The following is a 23,630-nucleotide window of genomic DNA, read 5'->3' as shown; positions in this document are numbered from 1 at the left end:
AAAAAAACTGAAAAAACTAAAAAAAGGCAAAAACTACAAAAAAAACTAAAAACTAATAAAAAAATAAAAAGCAGAAAAACTAAAAAAACTAAAGAAACTAAAAAAAGGAAAAAACTTAAAAAACTAAAAACTAAAAAAAACTAAAAAAAAGGAAAAATGAAAAATAGAAGAGAAAAAGAATACTAATAAAATTAAAAATAAAAATAAAAAAAAATAAAAAAGATAAAAAGCTAAAAAAAGGTAAAAACCAATAAAAACTAAAAAGAAAAAAAGGTAAAAAACTAAAAAAAAAAATTCATCTAAAAAACTAAAAAAAACTAAAAAACGTAAAAACTAAAAGAACTAAAAAAGTAAAAAAAAAAAAACTAAAAAAAGGAAAAAACTGAAAAATAAGCGGGATATAAAACAGGGGGATATAAATGACGACCGGGACACCGGGACATAAGGAATATAAATGAATCAGAAAATACAACTCATGTTTCCAAATGACGTCGTTTGGAGCCCAAATTGAAAATCCAGATCAAATTATGTCTACTTTCAAAGTAAAAGGGCAAATTTATCATAGAGCAGGGTCTCTTCTACCATTCTCAGGCGAGAATCATAAATTTTTACAATTGTACTTCATCAGTGATAGAAATTCTGAATTGAATGCACGTTGCGAAATTTCTCCCAACATTGAAAGGACAATCGTTTCCCAATTACAACATCTTTTCCACGAAAATAATAATTTAGTGCGTCTGTTCAAAACAGCCATCGATTTGGTGCCTACTTATACGCATAAAATTGTTATTTCCGCTGACAAAACGCCTCCTGGCCAACATGTGCGTAGATACAATGCTCCAACTATCGACGAAGTGGCCATCGTTATGGTCGGTGATCAGTTTTTACCTCGAGATATTATTCTCAGGGTTTCCACCACACGTGCTACAACTAAAAATAGGCCTACCAATAATACTTTTAAGAAATATAAACCCACCAAAGCTTTGCTATGGCACTCGACCTGCCGTAAAAAAAAACAATGGAAAACCTAATAGAGGCCACAATCTTGACAGGGCCTTTTGAGGGTGAGGCTGTTCTTATTCCTCGCATTCCCAAGATTCCAACGGATCTGCCTTTTCAATTTAAAAGATTGCAATTCCCAATTCGATTAGCATTTGCAATCACCATTAACAAAGCTCAAGGTCAATCATTAGAAAAATGTGGTATAGATCTTAATACTGATTGTTTTTCCCATTGACAATTGTACGTTGCATGTTCGAGGGTCGGTAAACCTGACAATCTATTTATATGCAGCGACAATTGGACAGCGAAGAATGTTGTATATTCGCAAGTTTTACGCAGTTAATTTGTATTTTATCTATCTATCTATCTATCTATCTATATAAAAACGAGTTGTATGTATGCATGTTTGTTTGTTTGTAAAAAGAGCGTTTGCATATGATGTCATTATTAGTACATACGGCTTTGTATATGCAGAGACAATGGGAAAGCCAAGAATGTTGTATATTCGCAATTTTTACGTAGTTTAACTCCTGCAGACGAAATGAATGCTTGCCTAAAAAATTCTAATTTATAGGCACACGTAAAAATATTAAAATTAACTACAAATATGCGTGTCCGATTGCAAAACGATGACTCTGGTCAAACAGTAGACTCAATTTCAGGACGTATACAACTACCTGCTGATTTCTGTAATTTAGTGACGTCCAAAAATGAATTGATTGAAAAAGTATTTCCGAATATTCTAAAAAATTATAAAAATAATAAATGGCTAAGTGAAAGACCGATTCTTGCACCCAAAAATATAGACGTCCACGAAATCAACAATATTGTTTTGAACAAGATTCGAGACCAGGCAGTCCTTTACAAGTCAGTCGACACAGTTTTGGAACCAAATGAAGCGGTTAATTATCCATCTGAATTTTTAAATTCCATAGATCCTTCAGGGTTTCCACCACACGTGCTACAACTAAAAATAGGCGTACCAATAATACTTTTAAGAAATATCAACCCACCAAAGCTTTGCAATGGCACGCGACTTGCCGTAAAAAAAAACAATGGAAAACCTAATAGAGGCCACAATCTTGACAGGGCCTTATGAGGGTGAGGCTGTTCTTATTCCTCGCATTCCCATGATTCCAACGGATCTGCTTTTTCAATTTAAAAGATTGCAATTCCCAATTCGATTAGTATTTGCAATCACCATTAACAAAGCTCAAGGTCAATCATTAGAAAAATGTGGTATAGATCTTAATCCTGATTGTTTTTCCCATGGACAATTGTACGTTGCATGTTCGAGGGTCGGTAAACCTGACAATGTATTTATATGCAGCGACAATTGGACAGCGAAGAATGTTGTTTATTCGCAAGTTTTACGCAGTTAATTTGTATTGTATCTATCTATATAAAAACGAGTTATGTGGATGCATGTTTGTTTGTTTGTAAAAAGAGCGTTTGTATATGACGTCATTATTAGTACATACGGCTTTGCATATGCACAGACAATGGGAAAGCCAAGAATGTTGTTTATTCGCAATTTTTGCGTAGTTTGAAACACATATATAAATCTATCTATATTCACAGGTGGGACACAGGGACACAACTACAATGGCGCATAACTAATATGGCGCGTAACGACTTACGCGCGGGGGGGGCTTGGGGGGGCGCAAAGCGCCCCACCAACTAGGTGTTGGGGTGGCGCGAAGCGCCACCCCAACAGCTAGTATATATATATATATATATATATATATATATATATATATATATATATATATATATATATATATATATATATATATATATATCTATATTCACAGGTGGGACACAGGGACACAACTACAATGGCGCGTAACGACTTACGCGCGCGGGGGGTTTGGGGGGCGCGAAGCGCCCCCACCAACTAGGTGTTGGGGTGGTGCGAAGCGCCACCCCAACAGCTAGTATTATATATTTTAATGTTGTGCTGAAGACGGTCCTTGGACATAGGGCCGAAATATCCACTGAACTGAATTCCACTGTCTTGAAAAAAAATTTCCTATAGTTTCTTTTTTGTGTTTTTTTTTTTATATGGAAAGGCAGTGTGGCTTTTTTCGCTATTTTTACTTAATATTTTAAGGAAAAAAGACGATAAATTTGTTTGCCACCAGTGGAAATAGCTATTTTCTTTTCTCTCGGAAAAGCTATTTTTTAAGACTACTTTTAGTCATGGAACCTGCCCACGAAATTGTAACTTCACAGGCTTCAACCAGCTAAAGAAGATTTGAGGAATTTATTAGGGACAGAATTGGTTGCTGAAACCGAATAAAAAAGGAAATGAAACTGAATGAAACTGAATAAGGCGGGCACAACGGAAATTCTGTGTGCTAAAGGAAATATCACTTTTCATTTCTTCAAATTTCAAATTTCTTCTTTTGCTCGTTGAAGCCTGTGATGTTACAATTCCATTTGCATAATCGACGACTTCATCAGCTATATTTTCTGTTTTTTACCTAGATGAGAGGAACTTGAACTTAGAATGTGAAACAGAATAAGGTACCGAGAGAGAGAAGAAAAAATGATGAACACAATCAGATCTAGCTTTTTAACCGCACGTTAATAAAACATACCTAATTGGTGACACCAGAAACCAAATGACCTGTACTTGCATTAGAGTTATGTTCGTAGGGGGAGGAACAGAGCAATTGGGGCTGCGCAGGAAGGTGACAACACCTTTGCAACTCTATTCTGTTAGTGGCGTCAAACAAAAGCCACTTGGAATAATTTCAATGGCACAGATATTGAATCTTAGCATCGTCAGAAATACGTCCAAAATAAAAAAATAGTTTAAGAAATATAGCTTTTGATTAAAAAAAGAGAAATAAAAAGAATCTAAAGAATATGACAACAAATTACGCATATGTTATGCTTCTTCGGGTGAATTATCACGCTTTCCGGCACAAGCACACAAAACTTGGCTACAGCTTCAAGTCCTTGTTCCTCAGCTGCAAGTAAGGAGCTTGCAATCGATTGACAGGCCTGCTCATTGGTTGTTGCATTAAAAAGGGTTTCTCCAGTTGTAGTAAAGGGGTATGTGTGACGGAGCAATATGGACACAGCCGTTTTTACAAGCATCATCTGCTTTTTGATAAATTTCGAGCTATATTCGTAATGCGGAGAATCGAACTCTGAAGTTTCATTCATATTGCTAAGGTCATACAAAGCAGATGAAACTAAGCCGACAAAAGGTAGGTATTAATCCACTTTGCGACTGCTAATTGGCTTGTTGTAGCACCAACCAGGCCAGAATTTTTTTTTTCGAATCGAGATTTATAGTGGATTCAACAGTATGATCCGGCGGCACAAGGTTAAACGAGTATGGTCGCTTTTTTACATTGAATATAATCTTCGATTGTCAACAAAGTGATGACATTGACGTTCGTGCATTGCGATCGCATTGCTAGGTAGTGCAAGTGTAGCGCAAAGAGGGTGTCTGAGCGTTGAAAGATCTGGGTCACATCGGGGTAGTTAGGGTGGGGGAGGGGGAGATAACTTACAAACATACATAGTATTACACAGAATATAACTTTTTCACGCTATGAACTGTTAAATTATTGATACTTGCAAGTGCAAATTAAGGCAGGGTAAATGTGAAAAGTAAAGGGAGAGATAATAATCCCCCTCTACTCTTGAAATCTCTCATTTGTAAAATTAGATCTGAAATTCACTCATGGAGAAATATTCTACCAGACAAAATACTCATAAAAGCTCACCAGAATGAAAATATACCAAATCTTTGTTTTTTCTTATTTCTATAGATACACCTTTTTTGCCACTGGCCCAAGGAATTTTGAATGCGCCGCCAGATATTCGTTTTCAGCCCTTTTTTTCTGCCTTTAAACTTTAAAATTAAATAAAAACTTAATTTAAAATAAAATTAAAACTTTTGTTAGCTCGTTGATGCCTGGTAACTATTTCTAGCGGTCTTTCTTTATCGTGGGTCCTTGACTATTTAGTATGCATAGAAAGTCTCGGTGTTGACCTATTTTTTTGTGACATTGTCTAAATACAAAGTTGAAAGAAAAAAAAAATATTATGAAAAAAAATACGGGAAAACAAAAACGAAGCTTCACATTAAATCCTGAATTGCAAGAATACTGAAAAAGTACAATGATAGTCAGTTATTGCCAATCAAGGCCGTATTGAAAGGGAGGCTTCAGGGTATGGATCCACTCCCCCCTCCCAGAAATTTTGTTTAACTCGTAAAAACAGAACAAAAATTCATACAAGCAAATTTTTGACACTTTATAGAAGTGTTTTAACTCTTCCCCCGAAAAAGTACCTCCCATCTGAACGAAAATCCTTGATACACCCTTTTTGTTAACTTACCTGAAGATTATTCCTGAACCCTTCCTCTTATGAGAGTCTTTGACAATTTTGACAAAAATTAGCAAAATTTTGTACTTTTTTATAAATTTTTGCTAGTGAAGGGGGCTGTGATTGCTAACAGAGACTTCCACCTGAATATTTTTACTCTATGTTGGGAGGGGATGGCGAACCTGCTATACTTTTTAGGGCTCTTAGTAAGAACATATCCAGGATTTTTTGGAGGGGGGAAGGAGGCTATAAAAACTTTTGTTTTTACGAGTCGGATAAATGTTGCGGAGGAAGGGAATTCAAAACCAAAGAAAATTTTTGAATTGTAAAATTGTACGCTTTTTGTATATCGTGCACTTCTTATCTTGCTTAGAATTTTTATATATGTGACATAGTTCCAAGTTAGAACTAAAAAAGGAAAAATGGTTCCATGTGTTTGCAACCTATGCATTGGTTATCAAAACTTGAAAAAATAGCCGGATGAGTCACGCAATACTGACTTGGTAATTTATTCATTGAGGAGTAAAATAAGAGTTGGAGCAATATAAGATATCTCTCTTTGATGCAACACATGGAGTAACACCAAAATCTCCACTACTCCCCAGATCTGCAATTAGTAAGTGTCTTATTTCTTACAAACTATCCTTAAAGTTTTAGGTTTTAATTTTTAATATTTAAATTTTACTATTTTGTTTATTGTTATTTTTTATCGGAGTCTCCGTTATTCCCCAGCTGTGTATTCAAAAAGTTTCTTTTTTTTCGTATTTCTTTAGAATTTTTGTCTTTACTGTTTTTATTGTTTGGTAAATGACGACTTATACTTATTGACGACATGACTGCCTGTCCATAGATTATTCTTTATGGTTGATTGTGTATGGCTATGCTGTTATGCTCTGTGATTGTATGGATGAGTAGGGTTAAGACCTCATTCAAGTGCTGGTCTATATTAATCACTAATTTAGGAAAACAGTATTTTTTTTTTTTTTATGTGTTTTTGCTGTTGCATTGGTGATTTCTCTTTTCGTTATAAGAAGATCTGGAAGAAAATCAGTAGAAAACAAGAACTTGATTCTTTTTCAACATCTTGCCCAGTTTCTCTGGTAAACATGTCTTTTCCTTTCAAGGAGTTTCAAGCTAGGTCATCCTTTGATCGATTGTTCTTTATGGGTCCCCTTATGAAGTTATTGCAGTACTTGCTCTTTGATCTATTAAGGGGGAAAATCCAAATAATTGACTGTAAGCAAAACCAGTGTCTATGTAGCGCAGTTACCGATCTCCTGATTTTCTGCCTTTGACCAGGAGTTCAATACATGGTTAGGGGTAAATCATCAGGCGCTTATCAAAGGGTAGTACGTGTAAAAAGGTCGGACACATATCGGCACTCTCACTTTTTATTTCAAAACGTGTTCTTCGCTTCTTACTGGTGTTATATACAGTTTTCTGCTAAAATAATTCATGTACCACCTAATTTCAAGCAATTTTTTTTTTAACTGTTCTAAAAAACTTCAAACCTGAGAAGTTAATGCATATCTGTTTTAATTTTGTGGGCATTTTAAAATTAGTTACCCAATTATAACATCTACCTAGCCATTTACCAAGGTCCTTTTCGTCATAGGGGACATCTCAACGATGGAACTAAAATTGTGAAAAATTACCAAAACACTCTTTTTTTCTTTACATCACCCTACTAAAAAAAAAAACACTCAATAATTAGACAAGGTTTTTTAATTCTATTTTTTAAATTGTTGTTTCAATCATTTCCACAAAACCTTTTTAAGTTTTGAAAAATTTAAAACACATTTATCATTAAAAGTTTTTTCACCTTATCCTGTAAAGGTTTTGCTACGCCTATCAAACCAATATCCATCAGTTAACCTTTAATAAATTAATTCAATCTAAATTATTATTCATCAATCCTTAAAAACTTCTGGGAATATGTTACAAAATCAATGGGTCTGTACATTTTGAAATTTATCCACCACCACACGATTGAAAGACCTCTTAAGCTTGAAGGCTTAAATAGCTTTTTTTATAGATTTAAGCGTAATTTGCAATATTATAATTGACAATCAAAGATTCTTCTAAAAATCCGAAACATCCTTAGAAAATTTCCCACATCTTACCAACAGGTACTAACACATCAGGTACAAAATTCATCTCCTACCCCTCAAACAGTCTCATATAACACTAGGCTATATAAATAACTAACTAAATATAACACACCCGAGGCATCAAATGATCATATTTGCTCGTTTTTCTCAACGCTTTTTTTCCTCTGTAATATGTTTTTATTCTTTTTCAAGTATGATCCGATGATTTTCCCTATTAATTTCATGTAGTATCTAAATCTCTAATCTATTCACCTTGTGACAGCGGAATGGTGAAAGCATCGCCCGGGAACTTCCGGTACCGAGGTTCAATCCCGTCTGTCGCAAGGAATTTCTGCTACAGCCTCGAGTTGATTAATTTTTAGACATATGGAAAATTGTGTAAATTCAAGAAAAAAAAATGTAGGCAATCTATGTGTTAAGGTGCATAGGTTAAATCCAGCTCTATGACTCCACTTGGTGAAATATTTGCTTGTTTTTCAAGTTTTGCTACTGGCTGACAAAATCCTCGTTTTTTCACCTATTTGATTTTTGTCTTTTAATTTATTACTTCCTTTCTTGTTTCCATACGTCGTGCATGGCCAGTACGGTCTCAGAACGTATTTAGCGATTTATTCATATAAATTCACAGAAGTCTTTTTCTAAAGTATATCCCCCTTCCTTCTAAAGATTATCTGAAGTGATCCAGAGTAAATGATATTGCCTCTAAGATTCTCTTCACGCTTAAATGCCTTAATGCTTTTCACCTCCAAAGTCTATGCAACCATCCTTTCCATAGGAACGTTAAATGCCCCAGGGACATAACTTTCAACCCTCACTCTCAGGCTCTGGTAGTTTGTATCAACCTCAATAGCTTTGTTATATGATCTTCGGACTATTTTGGACCAAATGTTTTCATAAAATATTTACTTAATGCATCTCGGGAAAACACGACATATTTGTTTGTGTGTAGGAGGGGGGGGGGCTGCGCTCTGATTACTTTGAATCTCCAAAAGGGCACTAGAACTGCTGATTACCAATTCAATGAGTCCTCTTCAAAGTATATACCAACACCCTTTCTATAAGCACTTCATGTCCCCTAAGCATAACTTACAACCCTTGCCCTAAGAGCTGTAGAGGAAGGGGCTGTCTTCCTCATAGACATAATTTCTGGACCCCTCAACTACGATGAAAAAAATCGTTATCTCCAAATTTTGATTGGAGGGGCTAAGGGAAATCATGAGCGTGGAGGGGGAGCGGGGCTGGTTACTTTCAAATCACTTTGACACTATAACTTCAAATTTCAAATCAGATGAGCCCCGTCTGAAGTTCATACGACCATCCACTCCATCAAAACCTTATGTCCTCATGGCATAACTGAAAAAAAAATCGTTATCTCCAAATTTTGATTGGAGGGGCTAAGGGAAATCATGAGCGTGGAGGGGGAGCGGGGCTGGTTACTTTCAAATCACTTTGACACTATTACTTCAAATTTCAAATCAGATGAGCCCCGTCTGAAGTTCATACGACCATCCACTCCATCAAAACCTTATATGTCCTCATGGCATAACTGACAAACCTCGCCCCCTGGCTCTGGTGGTTTGTATCTACCCCAAAAGCCTTGTTATATGATTTTTGAACTATTTTGAACAAAATGACTGTCCCAATTTTTTTATATTATATTTGGAATTAACATAATAAGCCATATGAAACATAATTTCCAGACCTTTCAACTACGTTGAACAAAGGGGCTATATCAAAATTTTCAGCTCAGGAAAATGATCTCTAAATAGTTTTTTTTTACACGTGTTTTCTTGGCGCTCATGTGAGGTTAATCACTCTAGTGCAGTTAGAATTGTGCTGTTTTGTTTATTCGGCAAGGTATAATGCTCCGGCTAGTTTTTAAGCATTTTATTTTATCTCTTTCTTGCTTTTGTCCCTTTTTTGTCTTTTTCCCCTCTGTATCCCCAGCATAGAGTCTCGCGGGCCGGGGGGAGGGAGGGAGGCGTGTTTAATGTTTTCCAAACCTCTCCTTGAAGGGCTTCTTTATGTAAACTTCTATGTACACATGCTCTTCCAAATCATCGAGAAAGTTATTCATTGTGTTGATCAAATCGTTAACTGTCAACTGTCCATCATCAGTTGCTTCAAAGAAGCACATCACCTCTTCAAATGTTTGATTTTGATTCATATTTTCTCTCTTACCTCACTTTTTTCGAGTCTGTCGCTCGGATGGTAGTTCTCGTCAAATGTAAATTTGCAGTAACATGTTTTGGGGTATACAAAGTCTGCTGCATGACGGTCCAAATTCGTTACTCGAATTCTGCCGAAACTGTCGAGTAGCTATTGCTTCGTTTTTGACAAAGTACCACCAGCGGCTCGCCGAACTCCGTTGTTCGAACGCGAACGCTGTTTTCCTTCTTGTGAGCCTTCTCAGAAACCATTATGCTGAGACAGAATAAGCAATTAGTTTTGAATTTTTAATAACTGGTAAATGTGTGTCTAAATCATGAAAAAAGGAATTATTAAAGGAATGCAGTTTTCGGAGAGTTTTTTTTTTCAAGGTGAGCCAAAAATCAGGAGCTGCGTATATTATTGTTTCATCTCTTTCCTTCATTTAGGTCGTCACACCTTCACAAAACGTGCTATAATTATGTCTTGATCAAGGCCTTACCCATGGGTTGGGATAAGGGGATTTAACCCCCCTCCCCTCCAAAAGTTTGTCTGACTTGTAAAAACGTAAAAAAATAAACCTAAACAAGTTTTTGATGTATTTTTAGAAGTTTCTTTTTGTAACACGTCTCCCTCCCTGAACAAATCCTTTTGTAACCCAAGTGTCTAGTTGCCATGCGAGACTTTCAGTCTGAAGTTATTATTGGTTGCCTATGATAACTTTATGGTTTCAGCAAGATGAGGATAACTTTGGCAGGTTAAACCTGTTTTGTGGCCACTGGAACAGTCTCAAGACCTATGGTGGAAGCACAATGTCCTTGATCTTTTAGAACTGGTCCACCTCAAGGACAGATCATCGGCAAGGAGTTTGAGGCCCATAGTGGGGCTCTTGGAAGCCATTATAGAAAAGATTAGAGCAGTCCCTCGGTTATTTAGTTACCAAGGAACAGACAACGTTGCGCTATGCTTCAAAAAACGTTTGGAGCTAGATTGGCTCGTCATCTCGAGCTCGTTATTAAGAAAGAACAAAGAATACTTTCTTATTCCCAACTTTAATATGATTATTTAGGTACAATGAATCGCACTCTGAAATTTCCTTTAATTCCGACTGAAAACCAAGAAATGAAACCTGTAGAAATTTAGGGCTCTTTTTTTTTTTTTTACTGTTATTATTATCGGAAATAACATAATGCCTTTTTTAGACGTACTAATTTCCAAAAAGTCTCCCAGCTTTAGATTTTTGATCTTTAGAAGCCTGCAAATAGCGAGAGATATTTCCATTTTTCTTCTTTTTTCAGGTGCTGGGATTGCACTTTCTGATGCTTCCAGAAAAAGTGGGCTATCGTCGTTAATTGGACAGAGTTTATCATCTTTAGAGTACTTACCTCCCTTTGCAATTCTGATTATTGTCACATTTTCTACTAGCTGCTTCACAGAAGTTATTTCAAATACTGCGACTGCCACTATTTTGCTGCCTGTTTTGGCAGACTTGGTTAGTGAACTATCCAATTCGTTCATATAAGGTCGTTAGCTACTGCTTTATCCGTTACCCTGCCTTTTGCTGCCTCTACCTCAGTCATAGGGGTGATCTGAATTTTTTCTAACGAATTTAAAACTAAAATTCTCCTTGATTTTGTCCTGGAATTAAATTTGTTCTAAAATAATTTCTCGGAAATAGTTGAAAAATTTTTCAGACGAGCTTCAGAAGCTTCTTGTGTTTTGTTTAACAGTGCTTTTTTCTAAAAATGGCTGGTCTCATAACCATTCCACTTTGTTAATTTTTTTACGGTAGAGTTTATGGTCCATAAGTTCCCGATTAGCAATGAAAATAGCTATAATTAAAATTTGAGCTTTTAAATACAAAATTTGAGCTTTTAAATACAAAATTTGAGCTAAAATTACGTTTTCGATAATTTCTTGTAAATAATCTCAAGAACCTTGAAAAGAACTCCAGATGTTTTTTTTTTGGTTTCTGTAACTGATCATGTACTAAAATGTCGCTTATCTTTTAAATAATGAGATTTTTAGTTATTGTTTGAAGAACTGTAATGTTAGGTATGCAAACTAAAGACTTGCAGTAGGTCCACTTCATCTAAATTTTGTGTGACTAAGTGTTCTTTATAAAAAAAGTAGATAAAAACAAAATCACAATCCAGATGTTGGGGGGATGTTGGGGGGGCTAGGGGCACAGAATCTAGAGAAAGGGTCTGTTACACACTCTACAAGCCAAATCTTGTAAGAAATACAAAGAATTTCTAGAAAAAGAGGGGTTTCGCCACTGATAAAAAGGAGGTTTTTCAACATAAAAGTCCGGTTGTTACCGATTTGGAATGCTCCACACGTCTTTAAGACGTGAGATAAGTCAACTTGTCTTAAATCGAATGCCACACTTTCGACACCTGCCTAACAGCTTGCCTAACATCCTGGACGTCTGAATCGATATTCTGTCAGAACTGGCATCGAAACATCCGTAAGAGACTGAGGTGGGTAAAATTGAAAATAGAACAAGTTACAACACATTAAATTTACATCAGCGAAAAACAATTTTCACCAGAGCCAAAGCAAACACCATATTCCCAGTATAGTAATTCAAATGTATGGCAAAATATATGGCCTAAGAGTCAAATGTGTGAGTGTAAAAGTGGCTGAAGTGTCAAATGTAAAGCCTAGTATGGCAAACAAATGTCTTTCTTAGGGTAACTCCCCCGGTAATGTCCGACAGTCATCATGGCCAATTGACAAGATCATTACAGAATGTAACAAACTATTACCGTTGATTTTAAAACTAGAAATCTTATACAGGAAGGTGCTCGTATTCAACTTTGATTGAATCCTTTAGGAATCTGTCAAGCTCATTTTGAGATTGGAAGTAAACTTTAAATGTTTGTGATTTTCCACACTGTTCTGTTTGGGGCAATTTTGAATAAGTTCTTTAAGTTTGGAGTTGTCAAGATCGTCGGGAATCAGCTGCAACAAAGACGGGTTCTTTAACAAATGCCTCAGAATTTGTTACTTTGGCTAGGGATATATTATTTAAAAACGACAAGCTTCCACTTCGCTTTCCTTTGTGGGTGCTCGCTTATCCCTCCGCAAGCACTGGGACACAAAATCTCTATAAATATTTTTCTCTCTGATGGACCTTTCAAATCCTTGGAAGGATGCTTGAGAACGACCACATAAAAGACTTTCGAGGTAGAGTTTGACTGACTTGACTGTTCTTGGGGTTCAGCTTAAGGCCATCTATGAGTAGGAATAGAATTTGCAATAAAGCTGTTCAGCTTTCGTGACAGTTCATTCACTTTGGATAAATCCGAGTATATGGATAAAGGAGTTTTGCACATGCCATAAATATTGTCCTTATCTTTCAAATGTGTTACCAGGTGATTTGAAGCATCAGTTCAGCTTTCAGCATTATCAGTTTATCATTATCAGTTTATCAGTTCAGCATTGATGAAGCATCAGTTTAGCTTTTAGTAGCTTTTCAGCTTGCAAAATTACGTCTCGATTATAGTAAGCAGCCGCTTTTTTTTTACTATAAATTCAATTTTCACCCAATTCGTCATCGAGCCCTTCAGAAAATATAAAACGGGCTTAAAACCAGCTTCTCGGTCATGCACCGAATATTGCTGAGACATTTTTTTTCACTAATTCAGTAGATATCCAAGGCCATCTAATAAACGGTAAACTACGGTAAATGGGGTTACTTTACTTCCAAATACCTCTAGTAGAAGGTATAGAAATTACATCTTGCCGTCTTGCCGTCTGCCCTATCTTTCACGATCTTCTTTCATTATAGCCCTAGCAAAAGGGAGTTTACACATTTTTCGTACAGCTTACTGTTTGAGATGCTGTCAGTCCGTCGGGTACCCAAAATAATCCGTAAGCAATTTCTTCTGAAAATATATAGCGAATCCTCCTCCGTTTTTCTGAGTGTCCACACCTCAGAACTATACTTGAACACTGTTTTGCACTCCTTGGTCAGAAAAACTTCGATAAAAGATTTAAAAATGTTTCGTCAAAAATATTCTTAGTAGTGCTTAGTATTCACAATTTGTCTCATTCTTACAGCCAAAGCACAGTTTGCTATAACCCAAAGCTACATTCAGGCATTGGAGGGGATTGGGAGAGGCACTGAAACACAATTGTCACCGAGAAATACTAATAATTTTGCTATTATAGCTCACTATTTTAGAAACAGCAAAAGACGTGACTTGGGGTACTAAATTACTCTCTAGCTTCTAAGGATGATCCGTTTGTTCGTCGTAAATTGTTTCCCAAAGTTGTTTGTTGATTCGTTTAACAAGTCAAATCGCTACTTTAAAAAATTGTTACATAATTTGAAGCATAATATTAGTTGTTGAAAATTTACTAGAGCTAGGCCTTCTTAAAGTTTCTAAAATTTATTATAAATCCTTAGGGTAATGAAATTAATGGTTAGGGTTGGCCAGAATTTGTTCAAGGTACTGAGCATTACAAAAAGCTGTGTATTAGATGAACTTTGGTTACATAAACTCTGTTGAGTATAACTCCAATGCTCGTTCTAATAAGAACGGCCTTGAATGCAAGCTGCAATTAGCTATTTAATAACACAACAAATATTGAAGTAACTAAAATAAGCCAATAATTGTTAAAATCCAATCTGGACTTTAAACTTTACAAAACTTTAGCAGTCTTTATAACTTTAGAAGTGCTGTTGTTTTCAATCCATCTCTAGCTATCTCGGTCTTAAGGATACGTGCCATGTACTCGTCCTTTAAAGGTGATTTTAATAGCTGGTTGTCTGACATTCATTGAATGTAACCAAGCCAGTAGAGCTGTTGACTTAAAAAAAAAAAAAATCAAATTACATTGTATCATTTCGCTCAATAATTATGAAAGCTTGATGAAAGATTAAACATCCCTATATCTTCATTTGAATGACCAGAATTTAGTAACCAAGACCAAATCAATAAACATCTATCTGTCAACTGTCTAACCGTCATCTAACTCTCTATCCAATCATCTATCTAACTGTGAACACTTAAAAATATCGAAAATCCTTAGTGATTTTAAATGTACCAGAAATAAGTTGACAGGGTGACAGAAAGAAAGTACCTTTTTTATTATTTATTATATTATAGTAAAACGCCATATTAAATATTCTTTATTTATTTATTTATTATAGTAAAACGCCAACGGCTGCACTGCTGCCGTTAGCGTTTGTTTTACCGAACTTTTTTTTTTCTGCCCAATGTGTAAGCCGCAATACTATCCTAGACACTTCTAAGAAACGCTCGGCAAAAAAAGGCCAAGTGCGTCTCTTGGGCCTAACACTCTTATCTCCTTTCTAAATTATGATTCCGCGAAGTCTGTGGTCCCTCGCAGAAAAGTAGTAATTTAAAGTAATGTTTTTGTTGCTATTGTCTTTCTCACCTTCTAAATGAAATATAGTTCTATCTTAAGTTAAATATTTGACATTATCATGCAATTATTGTGGAAGATTTTGAAACTCTAATTGTTAATTTATTGAGATCTAATTGTTAATTAGATCTTTATTGAACTTGACCAAGTTAATTAGTTTGTTTGATTGGTGAAGTTTCGTTGGAAACTCAGAAAGTCAGAATTACCTGTTTCAGTCAGGTCGAAATACCGTCTCTGAGTAGAAAATTGATATGATTCTGGTTAATATCGGAAATCGATCATTGGGTAACATTCTTAGTCGTTATAATGCTGGCTGGGAACGGTACACCTATGACCAACTACTCATCTTCTGAGTGGTTTTCTTAAGAGGCTTAGAGAAATGTTAACTGTCAAACTACAAATTTGTATGGGGGAGAAGTATAATTTGAATTTGTAAATGGGGGGGGGAGGAGTAAATTTGAATGAAGGAGAAGTATAATTTGAATTTGTAAATGGGGGGAGAAGGGAATTTGAATGGGGGGAAGTGATTTTGAATGGTGGTGATAATTTCATTAAACGACATGTAACAGTGTGTCCACGCAAGGTCGAGGGCAAGGTTGCCCTTTCAATGAGATTAATGGTACTACTTGGGCTTTTTAAGATTGCTAACTCCCAAAAAATATGCCGTGCTCCGCGGAACACATCTTATTTGAGCACCATAGTTTCACTTATCATACAAGCCAAAGTTGATTTTTTATTTCTCTATAGCTAGCTCTCCTCAACTGACTTCTGATATGACAGAAAAGGGCAACTTATATGGGATGCAGCTACATACAAAAACGTCTTATCTCTGGATGTTCACTTCAACGGTCCATGAACGGTCCTAGTGTCGTGATACCGTGTCCCAACTATCCATTTTCTCGAAAAATAGGATATCAAACTGGACGCAGTAAAAGCAGTCGAAATGTGAATTTTTTGTTCGAAATGTTTAAGGACAAGTTACCCTTTTCGAAGTTGTTTTTTTCTGAACCAAAACCGACAAAAACTTTTGACAATTTACCCTTTTTCTGCTGAAACCATTCTAAAAAGTCTTTTTGTTTTATTTATTAAAAAGCTATTTTATAAATTTCTATCTATTGGTTTTCAACATCACTTCCAGTTTAAGTTTCCCTCCCTAAATAATGCTTTGAAATACGTGTTAAGCCATAAAAAATAGGGGGGGGGGGCAAAATAAACCATTCAAGTTTTAGGGGGGGGGGGGGAGAAATTGCCGTTTTATTTTTTTCACATCATATACAAAAAGGATTTTTCAATAAAATTATCCTTGAAATAACATTTTCTTTCAAAGTATAAAGTGGCAAAGAATCGATGGGGCATCATTTTAACAAGCGGGGTGTACATAGTATCATTTAATTTAGTTCAGCATCACCTGAAAGTTTCAATTAATTAGCATTAGCCAGTCAATCCTGAGATATTGGACATACACACTTTTGACAACCGGGATACACATAGTTGTATTTTGATGAAGTTCAACACCCCCCTCAGCATTCTCTGAAAGTTCCAACCGAAACTTCAAATTACAGACATGTCATTTTGATAACCAACACGCATATATTGTCTTTTGATTCGGTTCAACATCCCATTTGACATTTCCTAAAATTTTCAACTTGATAATTGCAGCTTCGCCCAGTAACAACTGGGATGCACATAGTGTCCTTAAGCTCAACCTCTCCGTCAATAATCTCTGAATGATCCAACTCGATACCCATTGAAACTGCACTTGAAATAGATAACTTTGAAGACCACACTGCTTTTCCATGAGGAAAGTAAAACAGTTCAAAATAGGGATGATACCTTTTTATTGGCAGTGAATAGATATAAAATTATTTAACTGGATATTTCGAACACATATACATTTATAACTATTTTGAACTGTTTTACTTTTGCACTTGAAATATTTAAGATATCCCGTTTTGACAACCTGGATATATTTACTGTCTTTTAGTTGTGTTGAGAATCTCCCTTAAAATTCTATGAAAGTTTAAACTTAATACCCGTACGTGTTCCTGAGATTAATACAGAGATGTAGAGAAAGGTCCTTTTGACCCTTTGGATGTGCCTGAAAACTTTTGATTTAAATTTTGCCGATGCACCTAGTTTCTTTTGATTTAAATTAACTCCCCCTCAATATTTTTTTTTTTCCTCTTTCCCTTTTCTGATATGCTCATAATCAAAGATTCCCCACTTTCCCAATGATAAATTCTGTATGTAAACAAAGGGAACAATGCATAATTCTGAATATTTTCTCCAGGGGCTGTGGGGGGCATTAAGCTCCTAGAGGCATAGTTATTAGACCTATTGACTGATTCAAACTTTTTTCAAGTGTGAAAATACATCCTGGGCCTTGGCTATTCTACTTTTAAAATCTTCACTGCGTCCACTGTCTTTACTAATACTACTACGCAGGCAGGTGAATCTTTCCACTTGATCGGTCTTCTCGTAACCCAACATTTTACCTTCAGTTATTCCTAGTCTTAGCGACTGAGTCTTCTTAACATTAATTTTCAAACCTATTATTGAGCCTACGAAGTTTTTGTCTTTTTCCCAAGGAGACTGATAAAGTCTCTTGCATCCCTGTTCGACGTCTTTTGTCTTGTTACTTCCCTAACGTCTTTTTCTTCTTCGGATTCCTTGTTGCTAGACTTTATTATGGGTAGACTTTAATTTTGTCCATTAGAAAACATCTCTCTATTTTTACTACCATAATGCTCATTGATTTGGTGTTTTCATCAAGGTTCGTCTATGAACAGATTTTCTTTAAGACAAGCTCAACTCCTTTACCATGCAATAATGGAACAATCTTCTTGTCATTATGCATTTGAGCTATACTAGTTTTATGATAAGAGGTCAGAATCGGCATTTTTGGGATGAGACTAGGTGCTGGTAAATTAACATTTGATTTTTTACGTATTTGGGGGGTAAGGCCCACTCTGTCTTGTTTCCCCAGTTCTTTTACTACTTTTGTTTCTTCCAAAAAGTCTGGTACTGTTTTCATCTTTAGTGAAATTGCCCTTTTTAGTTTGAACTAGCTAGTAGCACTGCTATTGCTAACTTAGTGTTATTAATTCATCAATTTTCATTTATTTTGCTAATATTTTCACCTAGGATGCTTAAGTCGTCAGTATAATCCAGTCTAGAAAAGTCTAGGAAAGTTTTACTTCCCCATTTGATTCCATATTCTCCTATTGTCTTTGCTATGCTTCTTAGGACAAATTCCATCAAAATGATCCATATAAATGGTGATAGAAAGCAAACCTGCTTAACTCCTTATTTAATACGCAACCAGTTACCAACCTCAATTCCCACCTCAACCACAACGATGTAATTCTTCTACATAGCAATAATTACATTGGTAAATTTATCTGGTATAAAATACTAGGATAGGACCTTCGCTAAAGCTCTTCTGTCAGATAAATCAAATGCTTGCTCATAATCTATAAAACTGAAGACTAAAGACATTTGACGACACAGGCACTTTTCAATTATTAATCTAAGAGTGAAAATTGGTTCGTTGTCTCTTCTTCCTATACTCACACTGTTCTTCTCTTAAAACTTTATCTACATCATCTCTGAGTCTAAAAAGTATCATCATGCTAAGTAATTTCCTCCTATAGAAACCAGGTCAGTGCCTCTATAATTACCACACTCATTCTTATCACATTTCACATTGAGGGATTTCATTAGTTTTTATAAAATCGCTATATACTTTCTATATTTGGTATCTTTCCAATCACTATATTTGATTTCTTTCTTATAGAAAAATTTAGGTTGTTTATTTGTTGTATTAATTGGTACCACATAAACGGACTATATACATACATGAAACTACATACTCCTATGTTTTACAAATTCTTTTTTAGAGTGAAGCCATTTCGCTGAACCCATTGTACTTAATGTTACCTGCGTCACTTTCCTGCTCCTATGCTTTCATGCTACCCGTTGCCACTCCATCAAATGCCATTGTTTATTCTTCGGGAGATATACAGGTTTCACACATGGTAAGCCATTGCAGCCATACATTTTTCTCGATGTGGTTTTGTTTGACAAAGAAAACACGAACTTCATAGAATACCGGCGATTTTTTTCTTTTTTTTTTTATCATTGTTTTTTTTTAACCTAAATCATATGTAGAATAGATGGAACTGGCGCTGATTTAATTGTTTTTAAGAAAAGAAAAAATTACGTGAACAAAATAGAGCGTTCCACCACTACGGGGTGAATTCGGTTTTCAAAAAATAATCGGATAAAATAGGAATGTATTAAGTAGAAGAAGAAATGTCACGGTCCCCACACCATTTTTTCTGATACGTTACATTTTCTGGGATTCGGGTCTTTCATATTTTAGGTCTTAATATGGAAAACACGAATTTGTCACACCCCCTGACCTAATTTTTAAAATAATATGAAAATGAATAACATGAAAATAATATGAAAACCAGCATTAAAATGCGATTCTTATGATACAGGGGATGTGACAGAAAACACGAACTTCATAGAATACCGGCGAACTTTTTTCTTTCTTTTATTTATTATTATTGTTTTTTTTTTACCCTAAATCATATGTAGAACAGATGGAACTGGCGCTGATTTAATTGTTTTTAAGAAAAGAAAAAATTACGTGAACAAAATAGAGCGTTCCACCACTACTGATAGATTGCCCCTGAATGGGACTTTTTTCTATTTTTGATTTTATTGGTTTTTTTAAAGAATAAAGGGGTTTATTCATAAACAGTAAATATAACAAAACCCTAAGCAAAACTTGTGTAGGTAAATAATCACCCCACTAGGCCTAAATACAAATCAACTTATGAATGATGACGATTATCAACCACAGAAAAGAAAGGATCATCAATCCAGTTGATCAAACCAAAAATCCAATTAATTTAATAAACAATGAAACCAGAAAACTCATCACCCTTTTCATAAACCCTAAAACAATAGGTTTCAGTAACCTTGGGGACACAGTCGGGTTCGATTCCTATGAACTATTGTTGCATGATCACACGCAAAGGTCTCTCCTGGTACCATAAAGGCTTTGTAAGGTTAACTCCTACCTGTTGCAATATTTTGTCAAATTTCCAGAAAACCACAGCAGAAGCTATCCTATTTTCGGCCTAATTTTCGAAATCCGAAAATAGGCTCGAGGTGCACTGTTTTTTAAATCAGTGTACCTCAGTCGCCTCAGATTGCCTGTGCAATCAGTGCAATCAGGTTGCCTGGGCCAAGCTGCTAAAGGATTATCTTGAGGCACTTGCTTGATAGTTTGGCTTTTGAGTCTTCTCTGTTTGACAATCGTGGTAATAGGCTCAATCTTACTGTAGAGATGACTTATATCAACATCTGAGGTTGTATTGGAGTATTTTTGCAGACAATTTTGGTCAAGAGATTCCATATAACTTAGATAAGACGCCTTTAATAGCCAAATATCAAGAGCACTAAAGAGAACGGACCTAAAAACGGAATAGGACCCTGTGCTGGTCTTCATACCCAGTATGATTTGTCAAAGGTCTTCGTGTGTTATAAAGCTGAAAGCAGTAACAAAGCGAAAAAAAGGATAAGTATGGGGAGGGTGTGCGTTTTCAGGGTAGGAGAATAAGACAGAGTGACGATCTGGTCCGGGAAAATAAAAATTCCAAAAATAAAAGAGTAACATTCTCACTAAAAAGGGAAGTAGGTGACTGATTCCCTAGCTCTGTCATTGCATAGCTTTGTTTTATACACAAAATTGCCTGAATAATTGCTTACTCCCGTCCATAACTGGTTTACCAATATAACAAAATTTACATTATTAATAATATTAATATTAATAAATATATTTCTTTAATATTTAATCAGGGACCCCAGGATATTGGGTTTTCTTCAATTTTTCCTTCAATATAGTTTTTTTCCGAAAATAAAATACAAACCAAAATCATAATCCAATTTATACTTTATATTACTTTTTTAATAATTAACTGCTTTGAGTATAGTTGTAAATGTGATTTTAGTTGAATAATTCACTATTTTTATCAATCCTCGACGGTGTTTATCTTATATTCCATTTGGAAATGGTAACTTTGTTGAAATTTTATGCGCATGTGAAGAAAGATGAGCGAATTCAGATTTATTACAGATTGAAAATTTTATATCGTATCCAGTGAGGGCATGCTCCGCGTGTGCATGCTTTATTTATTTCGGCAGACTCTTTAAAAATTACAACAAGCATAATATAATAAAGTATTGTCAACCCGAGCTGCATCTTCAGTCTACTGCGCAACCTTATAGCTATAGTAAGAGCAGATTTACTATCCCTGCAACCTTCCTCCCAAGAAGGTTGTCCGTTTTATAATTACCATTATTGACAGTATCAATAATTTGTTTTTTTTAAGGGAACTTCTTTGGATAAAATTGTTTGTCACCTCATTTTGGGTCTGTAGCGGTGAAATTTAGTATGGGAGTTTTATATTGCTTGATCACACCATCAGGTATGGGAAAGGTTGCAGAAACGTAAACCATCTCATAATGTAGCTATGAATACGCGTCTTAGACTGAAATTTTGATTGTGCTTTAGACTGTGGTTTTTGGAAGAATCACATTCAACTGAATGAGCTTCTCTGTTGGAGCATTAGGAAAAATCTGATCTGTGGCTAAAATGGATGGAAAAGAAATTCGTAGATTTTTCACGTTGGAACTTCATTGTTTCGAAATTAAATTTGAGATACTAAGGGCAGCGAAATTGAATTCAGATTGCTTAAAATGGCTAAGTGGAGGGTTTTACTACCACATACATCTTGACAAATTAGCTTAAATGAGGAACCCAATTGTCGAATAAAAATGCCTTTTACCACCGTATACATCTTGACAAATTAGATAGAATTAGGAATTCAATTTTCGATTGAAAAATACCTTTTACCACCACATACATCTTGACACATTAGCTTAAATAAGGAAACTAATTATTGATTAAAAATACCTTTTACCACCATATACATCTTGAAAAATTAGATAGAATTAGGAATTCAATTATCGATTAAAAAATACCTTTTACCACCATATACATCTTGACAAATTAGATAGAATTAGGAATTCAATTATCGATTAAAAAATACCTTTTACCACCACATACATCTTGACAAATTAGCTTAAATAAGGAACCCAATTATCGATTAAAAATGCCTTTTACCACCATATACATCTTGACAAATTAGATAAAATTAGGAGTTCAATTATCGATTAAAAATCCCTTTTACCACCATATACATCTTGACAAATTAGCTAAAGTTAGGAATTCAATTATCGATTAAAAAGACCTTCATTTGCAGTTATGCAGTTTCTTTGGTTGTAGCGAGTGCCAGTTTAATTTGAAAAGAAAAGAAAAATCAGCCGAGAATGAGCAAAAAACGCCTGGCACCTACCAACTTAAGAAGAAGTAGCTTTTCTTTGAAGGTTTAGCTGTCTTTGGGAATCAACAGATTATTAATGTTTGATTTTTACGGACAAACAGTGTTGCCAAATTTGACCAAAATAATTAAGTGTTTTTATTTTAATGTCCTTGGTACTTCAGTTGGTACACTGAAAAAGAAAAACATGCAGTCTTACTTCTTATTCTAAAGCTATAGAAAACTTGTATCCTTATTGCGGAGTCTTTTGATAAACATTTCAAACATTTCACTTTGAGAAGAATATTTCAGATTGAACTTGAAAATTATAAAGTCATTTATCTATATTTTATTTCTAATGCTTCAAGACTGAAAAGAGTAGACTCGAAGTGAAATTTATATCCATCGAATAGACCTTTAAACTATTGTGTAAAATCCTTTCAAATCGTCCGAAGTCTTGAAATAAAGAAATAGTAAAGACCCTTTGGTAATACAAAGTTAATTAGGAAATAGATATCATAAGCAAGCAAAAAATGATGGTTTAAACGAAATTTCTTTTAGGTCAAAACTGGCCTGGTTCTGAACATAATCACAATTCTGGCTCTCTCAGCAGCCACAGAAACACTTGGAGTTCTGATTTTTGACTTGCATACGTTCCCTGCATGGGCCAATACAACCTCTTCGCTGTCAAGCTAATAGTTCATACAGTGTATTTTTTAATTACTTTAATAGTATTCGAAAGTAAAACAGTTCAAAATAGGGATGAAACCTTTTAATGAACAGATATAAAATTATTTAACTGGATATTTCGAACACATATACAGTGTTCATTATCTAGTTTTACTGCTGATGATGAACACTCTATATATGTTCGAAATATCCAGTTAAATAATTTTACATCTGTTCACTGTCAATTAAAAGGTTTCATCCTATTTTGAACTGTTTTACTTTCGTCATGGAAAGGCAGTGTGGTCTTCGAAGTTATTTAATAGTATTCAAAATACAGGGTTATATTTTATGAGCTTGCCTATGTTTTTCAGGTACGAAAGTTCATTCAAAACTCGTTATTTCACCTTGGGTTATAATAATAGTTCGTGTTTATATTTAAACGAAATTTTATCTTTAACCAGATGACGTGTAAGAATAGACAATTCCAATAAGTGACGAATATGTTATAGAATTTAATAACTGAAGACTAATGAAGGGTACTTGTTAATTACAC

General features: G+C 35.0%; 1 protein-coding gene across 1 annotated transcript in view; it reads left to right on the top strand.

Moving 5' to 3' along the window:
* LOC136039743 (solute carrier family 13 member 2-like) overlaps nt 1–23,426 on the top strand; it is a 60,018-nt gene extending 36,592 nt beyond the window's left edge. The window contains exons 9-11 of the mRNA XM_065723584.1: nt 10,910–11,103; nt 18,911–19,048; nt 22,970–23,426. Of these exons, the coding sequence (XP_065579656.1) occupies nt 10,910–11,103; nt 18,911–19,048; nt 22,970–23,104 (467 nt within the window). The 3' untranslated portion in view covers nt 23,105–23,426. The remainder of the gene's footprint in view (nt 1–10,909; nt 11,104–18,910; nt 19,049–22,969) is intronic.
* Nucleotides 23,427–23,630: the final 204 nt, after the last annotated feature.

Source organism: Artemia franciscana, chromosome 20 (assembly GCF_032884065.1).
Source record: "Artemia franciscana chromosome 20, ASM3288406v1, whole genome shotgun sequence".
NCBI lineage: Eukaryota > Metazoa > Arthropoda > Branchiopoda > Anostraca > Artemiidae > Artemia > Artemia franciscana.
Note: the sequence above shows the minus strand (reverse complement) of the source record. Positions and strands in the feature narration are given on the sequence as shown.